The sequence below is a fragment of the Labrus bergylta genome, chromosome 5, assembly GCF_963930695.1.
Source record: "Labrus bergylta chromosome 5, fLabBer1.1, whole genome shotgun sequence".
NCBI lineage: Eukaryota > Metazoa > Chordata > Actinopteri > Labriformes > Labridae > Labrus > Labrus bergylta.
Genome location: NC_089199.1, coordinates 1,603,219 through 1,620,645, shown reverse-complemented (window position 1 = coordinate 1,620,645; position 17,427 = coordinate 1,603,219). Strand labels below are relative to the sequence as shown.

The window sequence follows — 17,427 nt, the reverse complement described above, 5'->3', positions numbered from 1 at the left end:
TCTCTGCTTTGAAACTACACCTGGTTTCTATTTGAAATGAAATGCCTCTTCTTCTGTAGCCTTTTTATTCATCTGTTTATTTTTTTTACTATAATCGTTCCATCGCTTTCTTAGTTTATTTTTCAGCTGAAGCTGCTCATGAAAACGAGAAAGCCTGTCAGTCTTGCTAAATATTTAATCTCATTGTGAAGATGCTGTCCATTATTTGTTATTAGTAAACCTCATCTGATATAATCTATTCAATTAACAATTCCTAAATCCAAACAAGATGTTTCAGTCATGTCTGTATGGGATCACAGGTCACATTACTGGTGGCGTTTGCGGAGAAGTTTGTTTTTTCTGTATCTCTCTTGCAAGAGAACACTTCACTTCCACAAATATTTGTTCTGTTTTGGAGCTTTTGGAAAGAGACAAAGAGAAAGTAGGCATGTGGTTGGAAAAAGCATGAGGCTGCTGGGCTATAAAGCAAACAGAACTATCTCCCCTGGCCTGTCACAGCACAGAGACCGGAGTCACAGAGCCAGAATGCTCATTGGTTGAATGATGTGCTGAATGGGAGATCATTAAAATGCAAGTGAGCCCGCTGTGAAACACTGTGACTCAGAGCCAGGAGGACTGAAAGCACACAGTGTTTCCTCTTTAGCCAAACAATACTTCTGCTCAATTTTCTAAAAATCTATTTTGATTGACCTGATTTTGAGCAGAAGAAAAATTATGAGCAAATATAAAGTATATTTGAATGCTTATTTGTCACCAAACAATATGCTGTGTCCCGGCTCATTACTTAATGAATCCAGGACATCGTGTCACCTGAACACCTGAACACCATGTTGCAAAGCAGATCAACTTAACTGTATTTACAGTCTACAGGGAGCACTCATAGAGCTCTTAACCCTCCAAGGCAAAGTTACTCCTAATTCACTTCAATGATAGGACATTAAGTTCTTAACCTGAATCTGAGACAAGATCTTCCACACAATACAGACACGTACTTATCCTGCAGAGTTTCAGATAATCACTCCATTCTTGTACTGAACACCTAAAACCAGCCCTGCTTCACAACTTCAATCTGTTAAACTACGCTTTAAATAGCTTTCTTTTTAAACTAATGACTCAATTTATGTAGAAAAGTTTGGTTTGTTTGATGTGAAATATGTAAAACACTGAACCATGGGGTGTTTGAACAATTTCACATCTGGATTCATTAAAAGCCCTTCATTTGAAGTTTCAAACACCTTTACCAGTTTAATTATGCCTTTGTCAGAATTATGAGTGAGGATATTACATACATAGAATGGAAAATAATAGATTTCCATATGCTATGATTGTCTTATAACTCTGAGTCTAGTCTGGGGATAACATTTGAGTTATTTTTCTTTTCTATTTGAAGGCAGAGCTCTTTCACTTCAGCCTCCATAAAAAGGACTCCAGAACATAAATTCATATATATAGACCATTTCAGAGAGCCGTATATCTGAGATGCATTTGAACCCTTTGTTCTCCAGTCTTGTTTTCAGGACAAGTAGGAGGCTTTCAGCCATGGAGCTACCATTTAGGCTTCAATACACACAATCAGAGTCCTTCAAATACAGAGACAATTAAAACTAGTGCTCTTCTCCTCATTTTTTTTATTTTAGGAGACTATTCGTGAACAAATTATTTCTGAAGTTTTTTCGCCTCACGGTTTGCCTTACAAGTTTTTGGTCTTTTAAAAAAATCCCTTAATAATCAGTTGAGGCTCACAGCTGGAAGCAGAAACAATCAGCAGACCAAGAGGAACGACTTATATGATAATATGATCTGGGCAGAAATAATGGTATCTTTTTGGATCGGTCTAGGAGCGTTTTAGGAACTTCGCCTGGTTCCTGTTGCCGTGACCGACCTCCTTTCTCCAACTGTTCGATCATTTAAGTATTGTTTCCGTCCTCCAGGCTAGAAGATTACATTATGGTGGGGAAGTACTCAGAAGCAGTAGTAAAAGATTAAAGCATTTTGGTCGACAGGCCAATAACAATCAGGCAGAAGAGACCCCCAGATGTTCCACAACATCCATACTAAAGCACAATTATGTCAGAATGATCAAAGAAAAGATGTAGTGTTCAGTATTTATTCTCCACTAACAAAGTCTTTTATTTGCTGATACTGAATAACATGTAACCTAGTATGACAGTTTTTCTGAGTGACCTAGTTAACAATTAAGAACTGTTCTTTGCTGTGCTTTTATTTTGTATTTTATACCATCTCACACTAAGGGTACTTTATTTCCTGTTTGGATTTTTTTTTTAAAGCTTGCTTTTATTTTGAAAAAGAGTCAAAGAACTTCTGCTTGATCACAAGCTATGACAGTAACTTAACTACAATAAATGAAATGATAAGTGGAAGGTCTGATGTTACGCGGATCAACTGTTGTTATCAGGAATCATGAGATGTGAGTCGGATTAGGGGACTTTAAGAATTTTGTCAACATAGCAGACATAAACAGGCGGGGAGGAGGAGAGAGTTGCAGGGTGTGTGTGTGTGTGTGTGTGTAGAAGAAAACAGAAGGGAAGCAAGTTGAGTAGAATAAAGTAAATGGTAAATGGTAAATGGACGCTTTTCTAGTCTTCCAACTACTCAAAGTGCTTTTACACCACATGTCACACCTACCCATTCACACCCTGATGGTAGTGATCGCTATGTAGTATCATCCATCAGAAGTAACTAATCACATTCATACACCACCACCGAAGCAGCGGGAGCAATTCGGGGTTAAGTGTCTTGCCCAAGGACACATCGGACATGTTGCCCAGCTGGGGATCGAACCCTCGACCTTCCGACTCTACCAACTGAGCCACAGCTCAGTAGAGCATAAACAAACATTAATATTAGTTAGAGAATATACAGAACATGATATATAGGACTAACCTAAGAGGATTTAAATAGGTAATATATTTATTTTACACAGAGTTTTCCACGGGCTGAGCAGCCATATTTAACAAACAATTGGATTCAATCATGTGTCTTTGATCCTGGGAAGCCCAAAACTGAGGCCTCCATTGAAATTCTATTAACTGGACGCTGGCGCGTCTTGCTGCCGCTGCTCACCGGTTATTTTTAAGTATTTTGTTTGGTTTTACGGCCTGAATGGACTGCATAATTGCACTTTATTTGAGTTAGAGCATTAACCTATCTTCGCATAAACACCGATTCAGTTGTTGCTCCTGTGTTTTGCTCGTTTTGTGTGCGAGCGGGCCAACTCTAGCCTACCCATTGCAACGCAGCATCCGGCTTCGCTGATCCACCTGGCCGTTGCAGTCGCTATGTGGGCCAGAAAGTTTTACATCTGGTCTGCACTTCTCTGGACGCTCCTGTCTTTCTGCCATCACCCTGTGGCAGGTATACTTCGGTATACAGCCGCTGAACTTCGTTGGCTTCGCTGGCACCTGCCTGAGCCTCAACCGCCAGCGCTGCAACTCCACCCGGACATCGCATTTATCTACTCTTTCACCAAATGTAATATTGCTGGGGGACTTTAATATACACATGGACAATAGCAATCTGCCTCTTACCAGAGACTTTTCATCATGCCTGGAGAGTTTTGGATTCCATCAATACATAGATTTTCCGACACACACAAAAGCTCATACTCTGGACTTAATCTGTTGTTCTGGTCTCACCCCTTCCAACTGCACAGCTGATGAACTCCACCATGTAACTGACCATTTCCTCGTTTCATTCAATGCTACACTTTGCCTCTCTGCAATCAAGTCTCCACGTCTCATCTCATTTCGGAATATAAAGGACATCAACACAGATACTCTCCGCTCCAATATCGACAATATTCTGATCCCGGACTATCTTTCCAACCCTGATGAACTAGTAGCACTTTATAATAATGGATTAAACAACATTCTCAAGTCTCTTGCCCCAGTGAAAACACGGTCTGTCTCCTTCTCCTCAACTGCCCCCTGGTATACCCCTGAGCTCCGGACAATGAAAACTAAAGGTCAACAACTTGAGCGACTCTACAAAAAAACAGGTCTCTCTATACATAAGGAAATGCACAAAACCCATATACTACACTACAAGGACTCAGTTGCTCAAACCAAATCCAACTATTACTCTGGCTTAATCATCTCCAATGAAGGAAACAACAAAACACTGTTCTCACTGATAAATAAAATTCTCCAGCCACCAAACTCCCTACCTCCCCACCTGTACTCTACTGACACCTGCGAATCACTAATGCTGTTTTTTAATGAGAAAATTCACAATATTCACCAGCACTTATGTCCAAACCCACTGCTTCTCTCCCCTCCTGAATCTCTCCCGCACTATCAGTCGCTTTCCTGTTTTCAATTCCCTGATCCCTCTGAAATCTCTGACCTCATACAAGAATCCAAGCCCTCCACTTGTCAGTTTGATTCCCTGCCCACAACCTTGGTCAGATCTTGCCTCACCTCTCTGCTTCCCCTCATATCTGCCATCATTCACGCCTCCCTCACCACTGGAATTGTTCCTTCATTATTCAAAACTGCAGCTGTCACTCCTATATTGAAAAAACCTGGTTCAGATCCCAACAACTTCAATAACCTCCGCCCCATTTCTAATTTACCTTTCATCTCCAAAATTCTGGAAAAAATAGTTGCCACCCAGCTACAGTCTCACTTAAATCAAAATAGCCTCTATGAGCCCTTCCAGTCCGGTTTCCGCCCCCGTCACAGTACAGAAACTGCTCTACTAAAAATCACCAACGATCTCCTCATTGCTTCTGACTCCGGCTTACTTTCCATCCTCATCCTTCTTGACTGAGTGCAGCCTTTGACACTATCTCACACCCCATCCTCCTCAGTAGACTCTCCTCCATTGGCATCACTCACACCCCCCTTACCTGGTTCCACTCTTATCTCTCAGGCCGCACTCAGTTCATACAGCTCAAATCCTTCAAATCCGCGCCTTCCCCAGTCACTACAGGTGTGCCCCAGGGCTCTGTCCTGGGGCCCCTTCTCTTCATCACCTACCTTCTCCCCCTTGGCAATATTTTACGTAAATTCAATATACTTTTCCACTGCTTTGCAGATGACACCCAGCTCTACCTCTCCAGTAAACCAAATTCCACACTTCCACCCTCCCTCACTTCTTGTTTATCTGAAATAAAATCCTGGTTCTCCTCAAACTTCCTTAAATTAAACAGTGATAAAACCGAGATCCTTCTCGTCGGCATTATCCAAAGTTGGCAGTTTCTCCCTCACTATTGACAGCTCCTCAGTTTCCCCTTCCCCTCAGGTTAAGAGTCTGGGTGTCATCCTCGACAGCACACTATCATTCAAATCCCATATCAATAACATTACCCGGTCTGCATACTTCCACTTACGAAACATCAACCGTCTCCGCCCCTCCCTCACCCCCCATACTGCCTCCATCCTTGTCCACAGCCTCGTCACCTCCCGTATTGATTATTGTAATTCTCTCCTCTTCGGCCTCCCTCATAAGTCCCTCCATAAGCTCCAACTGGTTCAAAACTCTGCTGCCCGTATTGTCACCAAAACCCCTCATACCATCACATCACCCCCATCCTACAGCAACTCCACTGGCTCCCGGTGAAGCAAAGAATCATCTTCAAACTCCTCCTGTACACCTTCAAGGCCATCCACAACCTTGTCCCCCCATATCTGTCTGACCTCCTTCACATCGCCACTTCAGCCCGCCCCCTCAGATCCTCCTCCTCCATCCACCTCACCATGCCCTTTGCCCGCCTCAGCACCATGGGGGGCAGAGCTTTCAGCTGCTCTGCTCCCCAGCTCTGGAACTCTCTGCCACCGGACATTCGCAATATTGACTCTCTCCCCATCTTCAAATCCAGACTCAAAACCCATCTGTTCAAGATCTGTCCACAATTCCATTTCTTTATTGTATGCTGTTTTTGTTATCCATCGCTGTTTTTAAAAATGCTGATTGTTGTACAGTGTCCTTGTGTGTCCTGAAAGGCGCTTAAAAATAAAATGTATTATTATTATTAACTGTGCAGGCCTTCCTTAAAATATGTATTTTATCCAAATACTGACATACATCTATTCATTTGTGATGATGATGAAAGGAAAAGCAAAACTCACTTCATCTGCTTCACAATGGTGCTCTTCCCCGACTCTCCAGCACCTGCAAACAGAACAAAAACAGAGGTTTAAAAATACACTCCTGTTAAGTTCAAAATGTAAACAGGCAGCCAGTGCAGCTGTCTCCCATCTGGACCCTCGTCTCGTTCCCCTCCCTCTCCACCTTCAGCTCTGCTACATATCCCAGCTCTGATTCTGATCCTAGACCAGTCTCAATCTGTATCTACAAGGACTCACTTCTGTATTCAGGTGGGGATACAGGGGGGTCTTTAATAACACAGTGGGGACATCCAGGTCCCTCTCTACCTCTTTAGTACATAACTCGCGTGCCCCCATAGTCTCCTCTTTATTTAACGATGAAACGCTTTACCATGGTTTACATTTGAATGGAAACGTGTTGCAGTGAAAGATTGTGGGCTTTTCATATCCACTGCTGTGTTATTTCTAACCGCCCGAGGCAACCAGAGAGAGCTCATCTGCCACTAGGAAGCCAACGGTAGACACACACACACACACCACCCAGGGGTGCCTGTCAGTGCACTCTTCACTCTTCACTCGCCTGGGGTGAAGGCTCTCTGGGATGACCCTTAAAATACACTACTACGCAGCATGCACATGTACGGCGACGCCCCTGGATAGTCTCTACAGACAGCTGTCAGCCAACTTCTCTTTGAAATAGAAGCATGGGCTGGCTAATAGTGCACTTACTGTTCAATTTATGCAAATACCAGCAGATTTCAACAGTCTGAAGTTGGTGTCATCCTGGTGAACTTTGTACTCAAACTACATATGGGACCACATCTGCAACAAAGCCAAAACGATGTGTGAAACCTAGAAAACACACTGTGACATTGTCTGTCCACAGCAAGCAATTATAAAAATCATACGATGATGGTGCTCGCATCCATCTGGTGTACAGTCTGTGAAATGACTGTAGCAGGAGGAAAAGAGAGGACAGAAATGTTTTCTCTGGCTTGTTAAACACCTTGAGCATGAACTGAAATCTGGTAACAGATTGTCTGCTGAGGAAAACTTGGAAATGACTCAGATCTAGACTGAGTTAGTTGAAATGTGTGTGTGCATAGACTCCATGTATGTACATAGTTATTTTGTGAGAATGCAGATGGAATGTTTAACCATGGCCCAAAAAACCAGACTGTTTCCATTTTAGCTCTCAAAAATCACAATATTGAATTTAAGCAAAAGGGCGATCGAAATGGTCTCTTTGATATCAGAAATAAGACAGTTTTTAATACAGAAAATTAATCTTTATTATCATAATTCTCATAAAATAAGGTGACATAGTGGGACACACACACACACACACACGCACACACACACGCACGCTCTCCTGAAAGTAGTAAACATGACCTTTGGAGTTTGTCCATTGAACCTGAGCTGCTAGCATTGAGAAATGAGTGATAACGTTTTGCACTAGCTTGGTGCCACTGCTACTGCTTTGATTAACAAATAAGTTTCTACAGTACAATACAAATAACCTTCCCCTCAAGAACACTGTCCACACCTCATTATAAATAACAGGAAGTGTAATGTTAGAGAACCAAATGCTACAAAAAAAATGCTGAAAGCTTGATAGACTGGAGTGAGGTTTAACTACAGCCCCAAAAAAATAACAATTGACTGTTATCTTAATTATTAAAACGTCAGTGAGCACAACGTGCATGCCCACATGCAGAGGCAAGAAAGTCCTGCACTGCACTGTTCTGTTCTGTTTTAATATTTCATAGTAGCCAGCTGGCAGGAAAAGCCTGAAACCAACAAGCACATGTGCTTTGATAAGACAGTTTCCAGAATTCCCACAGGACTGGACACACTTTGTTTCTACTAATAAACCTTAACTGGTTGAAACAAACACATATTTGGACATGCAGATGGGACTGCTGATAGAGGATGCTTTTGTCAATTGCTCAAGATTGGGGGGAAAAGGGTAAGCTGCTCTTCTTCAGTGGGGATAGCTGTGGTAGGAACTGAGGGCCTGATGACGGTCTGGCTGATAAAACATTTATCCTGTTGCGATTACACAACACACTTTGTCTGATCGGTGGCTAATGCTGCATTATCACCAAATCTCCCTTTGGAACATGGAGGCTCAGGAGTGTAACAGCCTGAATACACACGTATACACGCACACACCATTTTCCACATGTCCTCTTGATACCAGAATATTTATGACTCAGTACTGAAAAGTCTAGAGCCAATATGCTCTTAAAACAAACTAGAACTGTCAGAAGGTTCAAATAAAAGACACTTGTGGTTTTAACTAAGCTATTTGACGAAATCAGACAGGAATCCGACTGTGCAGGGGGGTGGTGGTAAAGAAAAGTCGAGTTCGCAGGAAAATAAATACTGTCCACTGCCTAGCAACTGGGAAATATGTATAATGGTTGTGGTTGTCTTTGAGTCATAGTGGAAATTGTGGAGAAATAAGGCAAAAGGAGGGGAAAAGAGGAGTGCAAGTTCAGATTCAAGTTTTGTTTTATAGGACTAGTTAAGGTTTGCATGTGTGCCACAATTCAAAATAAAAAGGATGAGGAAATGAACAAAAAAGAAAACTCTAAGTGCTGCAAACACATCATCTGTGTGTTGAGGAAGACATGGATATAGCATGAGGATGTGTAGCACAAGGAGAAAGCAGCAGGGAATTTGTAAAGCTCCCAGCAAGACTCAGGAAATTGCCTGATTACTGAAGGTTTACAATGTGACTGGCAGACAGACAGAACCAACAGAGTGCTGGGTGCCAGGAAAACCTGTGCCAGGGAGACCAAGACTGGATAAAGTAGGGTCCAGCTGCTGCAGGAGAGAACCTGACCCAAGATGGAAGGACTGTATTTACACAGCTAGGGGGTTTGTCATTGACTGAGACATGGTCCTCTTTGGATGCATTCCCTACGCACGTCTTATCAAGTCAAGAGTAAATACCAAGTCATTTGTAAAAAGAGTGAATACCTTGATGCTTTGAGTCAGGGTTAGATTAAAAAAGAATGAAGAATGGTATTACCTTTGGGTAAACAATGACTACATGTATTTAAATGACTACTGTTTGTACCTACAGACAACAAAGTACTCACTGCTTTAGACTTGAAGGTGTACACTTGTAATCGAATATCTACCTCTGTTTGGAGAAGAGCTGGTAGATGCTTAGAGTGAACTATAGGGATTAAATACAATTAACATCATCACTTAAACCCACTGTGTGCAGCATTTCGGTGATAAAGTGCAGGTTGAGAATTTGTAAAGCACTGGAAGAAAATGCCTGTGACCAGCAATGTACAGAAGCTAGTGTTTCAATGCCCTAACATCCTTTAGCTAACACAGAGAAACTACTTATTCATGGACTCTATATCAGCCCATTTCCAGTTTCTACATGTGCTTTATTAGAGATTAGTCCTGCTTCTATGAATATATTCCTATGTGTCATTTGAATTTGATCAAAAACCTCAGAGGTGTGCAATCAAGCTTGCTTGAATAAATTGCATATGCTGAATGGGGTTGGGAAATACATTTGCTGAGAATGTTCTAACTTAAAATGAATATATATATCTCTGATATGACTGATCAGCTCTCTCTTGCTGCCTATATTAGATTTGTTGCAATCATTTTTCTTTGTGTCCAGACAGCAAGAAACGTGGCAAACACTAGCTGATAGAAACAAACAATTACAACCAAGGGGAGCTTAACATGCCATTTTTGGTTGATGCTAAGCTTTGCATGAATCTTGTGTTCTATTAGTCAGTGTTGAGCTACATCCTCAATATGTCTGATTAATGGGAATGGTATTTCAATGTTTGACTAAAGACAGTCTTGTTGTTAGTAGGACAAACATGTTATGATTCAAACAATTTTATTTGAATCACAAAGCCAACATCCTATGAAGGGATTTTTAGTTTGCTTCTGTTCAAATAGGGCATGAGAGGATACATCTTATTCAACTCCCACATTTGACCAAAGATGAAACAGGATAAGAGAGGAAGTGTGTCTGCCAGTCCCGATGTGAGAATTCCCGGCATGCCCGCACCGTCTCTAGAGTTTAGTTACTCAGTGAAGCATGATGAAACTGACAAGCCCAGACATAAAAGGAACAGGGAATGAAGACATGTACTTCCCACTGTTCTGTGCCAAGACTCACAATTAACATCTTAATACAGTCAACTTATTTCTTTATCTTCTTACAGTTCCTATATGTTGCATCAGCATCCTGCAGCCACAGCTTCATTAAGCCTCAAACACTTTCAAAGGGCTGCCTCCGATGGCTTTAATGCTTTTACTCTGAGTGTTTACTCAGTGCATGTGAATGTGTATGTGTTTGGAGCAAGTGTGACCCATCCCGGTGGGACTGAGAGGCGGACACAAAGGCAGCAGTGTGGGTCCCTGCTAGCTAGGAACACAGGCTCACTGTTGATGTTCAGGACTGGACTGTTCAAATCAGTGCTACAGCTCACAGCACAGTCACTCAGAGCTCTGCCCTTCTTTCACTTAGCAAGACAACTGCCTTCACTAGACAGGGAAAAAAAAGTTTTATGGCCACAAGCAAGAGAAAAGGCTTGAGGTGACCAGAGAAGTTTAATCTCAGCGCAGATGATAGGAACAGACGTTTCATTGTGAAATATGTTCAAGCAACAAACTACTCTAGAGAAGCACGGCTTTGGAGCATGGTCTTAAAGTTAAAGTTAAATCCTAACTTGCTCTGAATGGTAAACTTCATTTTTAATGGCTACATTTCTTCACAGTTTAATTATGATGTTATGAACAGACACATAGGGGGGAGTTAATATCAGAGCCTTTTCTTTCAAACACACAAATGACTGACAATTAGTGTTATGGCAATGTCTATTATAAAAGCCCAGACTGATAAATCTGTCGACAGAATGTTTCAACTTTAACATATCATTCACAATACTTGATTATAAATGATGTCACACTTGAGCTTGGTCCAGCAGAGCAAGCTCCAACTCCATAGTTCACATATTCTCCGCACTGTCTGCAAAAGTTAATGTAGAGCAGAAGGTGGGTTGGAATAGAGTTGTTTGAAAATGTAAGTTATGCTTTCATTATTAGTTCTATACAAATATTTACAACAGCAGCATTAGTTCCTTTGTTTTTTTTTATTGCTGCAAAATTGGTTCACAATTCCCGTAGAAAAGATCTTATATAATTCAAGCTAAAAATGAATTCTATTGGTGAGAAATGACTGGTAAATATCCAATCAGTCAAGATCCCCCACCCTACCCACACAATAAAAATCTAATCAAATAACATCTAGTATAAGTATATTATGATATCTTTATATTGTCTTCTTTTCATTTTAACACTTTTGGCACCAATAGTCCAAATGCCAGTGAAATGATTTGATCCAACTGAACTTTAGAGCTTTCACAAAGGTGGTGCAAATGTCACATTAAAGAAGTTAAAATAGTGTAGAGTGTTCAGTCCTCTTTCAAACATGCTGAGGGGCTCTCATTGAACTGAGTTGGCCATTAGTACTGATCCTTCATGCATGCAGACAATGTATACTGAAAAATGTATAAAGCACATGCTTTGCTGAGAGTAACATTGAATTTCACTCTTTAATTACGCAGTTAATTGAGCAATTCTTGCGCTGCTGCTGTGAATGTGGAGAATGTTACATTCCAAAAGTCACCAGTAAAATTGGAAAGAGCACAAGTGTATTTTCTTTTAAATCAACTTCACTAGTCCCCCAAAATATTTACCAGGTTGTCTCTCTGCTCCTTCCCATCACTTCCTGCAGCACAGAGCTGTAATCAATACCTGGTAACAGGCTGAGCCATGAATATCAAGTATGCACAACCCCAGAGACAAAAGAGACAAACACGGATGTCATGAGGTTTCAGATCAATATTTACTTATGGAAGCAGGAAAAGAACACTGTTTAGCTTACTTAAAGGTGATTGTTGTTGCTGTGTGCTGAAAGAGGTCACAGAGAGCATCTCACTGTTAGACACTGACGTGACACTTCCCACAAAGAGATACAGCAGACAAGTGATGAAGCAGCTTCTTAGGATGCAACCACTATTTTTCTACCCGAGTCTTTAACGGCATCCTGCAGCAGGATCCACAAAAAGTACTGAACTCTGACGTACGCACGCACGCACGCACGCACGCACGCACGCACGCACGCACGCACGCACGCACGCACGCACGCACGCACGCACGCACAAAACAATATAATGAATCACTCCTTTATCTCTCCATTGCCTCACTCTCTCTTTATTCTATAATCTTATTAATTTCAATTTCCATCATTTCTCAAACTCTTCCTCCCTCTGTCCCCGGCCGCCTACTCACCAGCCATGAGGCGGCCTGATGCCGGCTGTTCCTCTGAGCTACGTGTCAAGAAATGTGCCAATCTAGGCTGCAGACCAGAGGCCCTGCAAGAGACACATGTGCCAACGTCCTATTCTCAGATCCAATCAAGGAGAAAATGGAAGCATCTTGTATGAAACATGTCTACACCCAAGAAGGCAAAAATACACACACTTGTGTGCGTGCACACACACACACACACACACACACACACACACACACACAGGCATTTCTTCCTGTTTCACAGACAGGGACAGAGAGTTACAGTTTCCTTCAACAGATGGCTACCATGCCTCTGGCAAAGACCAAGTCTGGACAGCACACTGACAACTGCTGCCAAAGCGGAGAGCGACAATTCAATTATTCACCATGCAACTTTAAAACATCAACCAAAATCCTCAGATTAAAGATTCTTCTGAAAGAATTCACGGATAAAACTCTCTCATCATGGACTTGAAAATGGGTTTAATATTATCTCTCATCAATCACAGGCCCTTGAATTGAACTGAATCACAAGGAATGGTGGCTGTGATTAAAGCCTATATTGCATTGTTTTCCAAATAATAATAACAATCAGAATAATAATATGCTATGAGGGCACCTGTGATTTACACATTTACAAGAATACAACGAGGAATGTTTAATTCACTTTAAATTGTGGATGGGTAAAATGTTAGGATGCAAATGACCTCAACCTTTATCAGCCACAGAAAAAAACACAGTAATCAATTTATCACTGAAGGCTTGTCAAACCTAAAATGCATGTTGTCTTTAATAAAAGACCTGAGGCTGTCTTTATATTAGTAAGAGATGGTTTCTCATTATACAGTTAAGATTTGAGACATTTTTTAAAACTAATACAAATGTAAAGGCTGCCTCTGTGTATACGTGTGTTTTTTGGGGATCAGACAGATTTCAGGCTATTTTAAATAATCAGAGAGGGTAGACACAAACTAACAGCACACTGTCTTCCTTGAAGGGCAGGATGCTGCACAGACATCCTCCCTCTGTCAATAGACCACTGAAAAAGTGCTACTGAAAAACAAAAAGTAAACAGAAGCGAGCGTCACTTACACTGACGTATTAATGACTATGATTAATATTCCGTTTATACGGAAGCTAGCATGCAAACAAGTCTACAAGAGGACTGTCACATCCACAGAGGGATTTGCTGGTTTTATGATAGACTGATGGATTCTTGCTGGTAATCTCTATTCTTCAAACTCTCTGCAGGTGTTGTCTTAACTTTTCAGACCCTGACAGAAGATCAAACAAACAATCAGAAGCCATGGAAGAGGACAAACTTCCTAGCTGTCTGTCCTGTTTGCAGAGTCAACGACAACGAAAGAAAATCTAGTTATCTCAGTACAGGTTATCTGTCTTAAAGCTACTCTACAAACTCCCCATGCAATGTTTTTTCTGTACATGCTGCAGCAGCACACAAACACACAGCAACAGATCTGCTAAACCAATTTGGAAATTACATGTTTCACTAATTGGATTGATGAAAAACGGGATGTAAGGCAGGTAATATTACCAAATGACTCGCCTTCCGGTCTTCAGAGACCAGGGTAGAAGTCAGATGAGCTTCAGGAAGGCGAAGAGATTAAACAGAGGTAGGACAAAGTCAGATGTGGGAGTGTTTTCAGAGACATTGATGGGAGACTGAGTGGGACAGCAAAACCATTTATCAAGGCAGAGAGCAGAGAGGATCAGTCGAGGAGAGACACAGGTGAAGAGGAGGGGGGACAGACTTTAGAGACCTTGAGCCTTGTTGAAACTAAATGAATAGATTCATGACCTGTCAAAACTGGTGAACCTTAAAATTGACAAGACAGGAGTAGAGAAGTTTATGACAATCTAATTTAAAACTATTTACAGGGAAGCACCAATCAATCTGCCACATTTGTGTGTCAGTCACTATTTATTACAAACAGGTCAATCATGTCCCCCTAAATTGCAGAGAAGGATAAAACTAGGTAAGAGGAGGTTTCTCTTGGCTTTGCTCCAGGATTAGATTGTAGTTGTGAAACCATTTGACAGAGTTGTAAGCAGGAGCAGCTATCAGGCCTGCTACAGGAGGCCAGGAGCCATAATCACAGCCCACCAGATGGACTGAATTCATAATTGATGTTGATTTTTGAAGAGTTTTCAGTGATGAAGGAGAGTGAAGAAGAAGGGTGCTGTGAGTGTGCAGCCCAACATCTGGAGTGGGCCTCCACATCCAGGATGCTACTGCAAAAGAAATAAGCAAGCTCATTTCCAAACACTAGATGACCTGAAGGTCCACTGCTAAAAACACTTTCTCCTGTGATGATTAACTAACTGTGGTCGCTGGTGCAGAAATGTATGTGCAACCTCTAAACCATTGGAAATAAAATGTTGGATTGGAGAACAAACTGAGCTTTTAATTTGAAAAAAAAGGTTAATTCGTTTAAAGCATTCAGCCAGCACTGTTCAGACTGATAAGACATTTCTTTAGGATTTCATTTGCTCCCTGAACACGTTTACTGCATCTGATAACTGGCTTTATTTTCAGTGGTTAATAATTCAGCAAAGTCAGGTTTGTAACTAACCTCTTTCCAAGACAGAAAAAATGCTAGTTAGTTTTTTTTTTTTTGCATCAGAGTACCTAGAAAAGGGAGAACAAATCTTTAAAAAAAAACACACATCTGTCTACAGTTCACACAAGATTTACTTGATGTACTCTTCTGTTAAAGTCTCTGTCCCAGCATCCTCGGTGCTCCCACATAATCTAATCACAGTTTACGTCTTGCAGACATCTGGTGAGGCCAGGTTTAGGATTGTGTTACGTGACCTCTGACCCTGTGCTGCTGTCCTCGCTAGAGGCAAAGACCTGGGATGACTTCAAAGATATATCGAAAAACAATCAAACATGCATACACACAAAAACATACACGCAACAACTACAAGCACATTATCCTTCATCTGTAGCAGCACCAAGGGTGAGCAGCAGGGTCAGACTCTGATTTAATACCTCATACTGATGTTCAGTCTGCATTAAGAACACAACTCTGCTTTGAGAGGAACAAGCAGCACACAGCATATTTACTGCACACATATTCATCTTAGCCGGCATGTCACATGATTTCCTGTGCTTTTTACGTCATGTGGGCAGCAGGTGCTGGAGTACTTCCTTTATTTTACATCACATCCCTCCTTTCTGTTGTTTTTGTGTGTGTGTGTGTGTGTGTGTGTGTGTGTGTGTGTGTGTGTGTGTGTGCGTGTGTGTGTTCTCTGATTAAGAGCTAAGATATCTACTGTATGCTTACTTATGTAGACAGTAGAACAATAGAAGTTTGGTTATTTGATCCTTAAAATGAGGACATTTTGATGGTTATCGAGCAGTGTTTTTGTAATCTCAGTCTTTTCTTTGAACTAAAAAGCTATGCCTGTGAAATGTGTTTCTGAGCAAATTATGGGAACAGGCATTGTTTACTCTTATTGAAGAAATCTAAAAGGGTAATCTGGAAGGATTAACCTCAAACCAAAATGTTTTGTCACAATGCAATGATTGTGAATGAGACGTACAAATGTCTCATAGTAATCTGCACCCTGACAACACCAGTGTCACAAGCTCATCATGATGAATTACACATTTTGACACCCATGAAAACAGCTGAACAACATCTGACAAATGCACAGCTCTCACCCCTAAATAATTCTTCTATTTCCCCTTCCTTGGTCACATAGAGCTGTGGTCACAGTGAGTGCATAGACAGTTTCTAACAGCACTTTATCTGGCAGACCTGTGACGGCAATTACAATTTCTGTCCAGGAATTGAATGCATTAAGACAGAAAAATATGGAACACACTTCTAGGTGGATCACTGGACCTCAGTGATGTCTTATACTTTACTGTTTGTGTCGCTAAGAAAGCCAGTTCACACGCATAGGAGGAGCCACTTCACTACACAATCAATATTTGAGCTTCAGCTCGCTTCAAGCAGCGAACAAAGCCGAGAGCTTAGCACCTCTTTGCAGTCCTCAGTCTAAACAGCTGCAGCCCAAGGACGAAACTGAACCACAGCCAAGAGTGCTAGAATATGATTGAGATGATAAACCCTTTTTTTATTCACAGACCCAGATTGTGTCATAACATAGGTATCTGCTGGATCATGGAAAATTGGAAATGTACTGCTGATGCATTATACATGCATCCATTATCAGCCCCTCTCCGTTGTACCGAGACACACGCACGCACACATGCGCACAGACAGAAGGATGCAGGAAATAGGTTCAATAAATTATGGATTGGTGCATCAAAATATCAGATGTGCTGTAGAAGATGCATAGTATAAACATTTGGATAAAAACATGTTCAGCAAAAGAGGGGACAGGAAATTTGAAGCTTCTTAATTATTGCTTGGATACATGATCATGTGTTTTTGCCTGTTTGATACCTATCCTGCTGCCGTGGTAACAAGCATTAAAAACTACTTAATAATCAATCTTGCAGCTGATGGTCTGGTTTGTTTTTGTGGTTCATAGGTATCAATGTTAATTTCAGTCTGTTTCATAACCAGCAAAATAATCCTAACAGGAGCTTTAAGTGAAAACTTTCTTTATGTTATCTTAAATGCCAACAAAGTCAACAGTCATTAAAGTGTAATATTATGAACACATTGAACAGTATCCTGTCAAACAATTCTAAGCCCAATGGTGATTTATTCAACCGTTTGTGGCTGCAAGTGCTGCCATTAAATCCCTTAATGGCAGTTTTTTTTGTTTGTTTTCCACAAATCAATAGTTTTACCTTTATTGAGACCCATTATAAACAGTCATAGAAAGTGGTGAAAGAAATGTTTCACTAACTGAGACAGAAGGAGCAGACTTGACCTCTGAAATCATATTTTTGTATTTGCCAACAAGGCATTAATTTGCTATTTCAGATGGGGCTGTGAACTTTTTTGAATATAATCTGTAGCCTCTGCAGAGTTGTGTGTAGCGTTGGCTCTGGATAATTACTCCC

General features: G+C 41.1%; 1 protein-coding gene across 1 annotated transcript in view; it reads right to left on the bottom strand.

The window, feature by feature from the left end:
• The window catches only part of LOC109990103 (guanine nucleotide-binding protein G(i) subunit alpha-2), a 50,846-nt gene that overhangs the window by 10,712 nt on the left and 22,707 nt on the right, over positions 1 to 17,427 (bottom strand). The window contains exon 2 of the mRNA XM_020642089.3: positions 6,093 to 6,135. Within this exon, the coding sequence (XP_020497745.1) occupies positions 6,093 to 6,135 (43 nt within the window). The remainder of the gene's footprint in view (positions 1 to 6,092; positions 6,136 to 17,427) is intronic.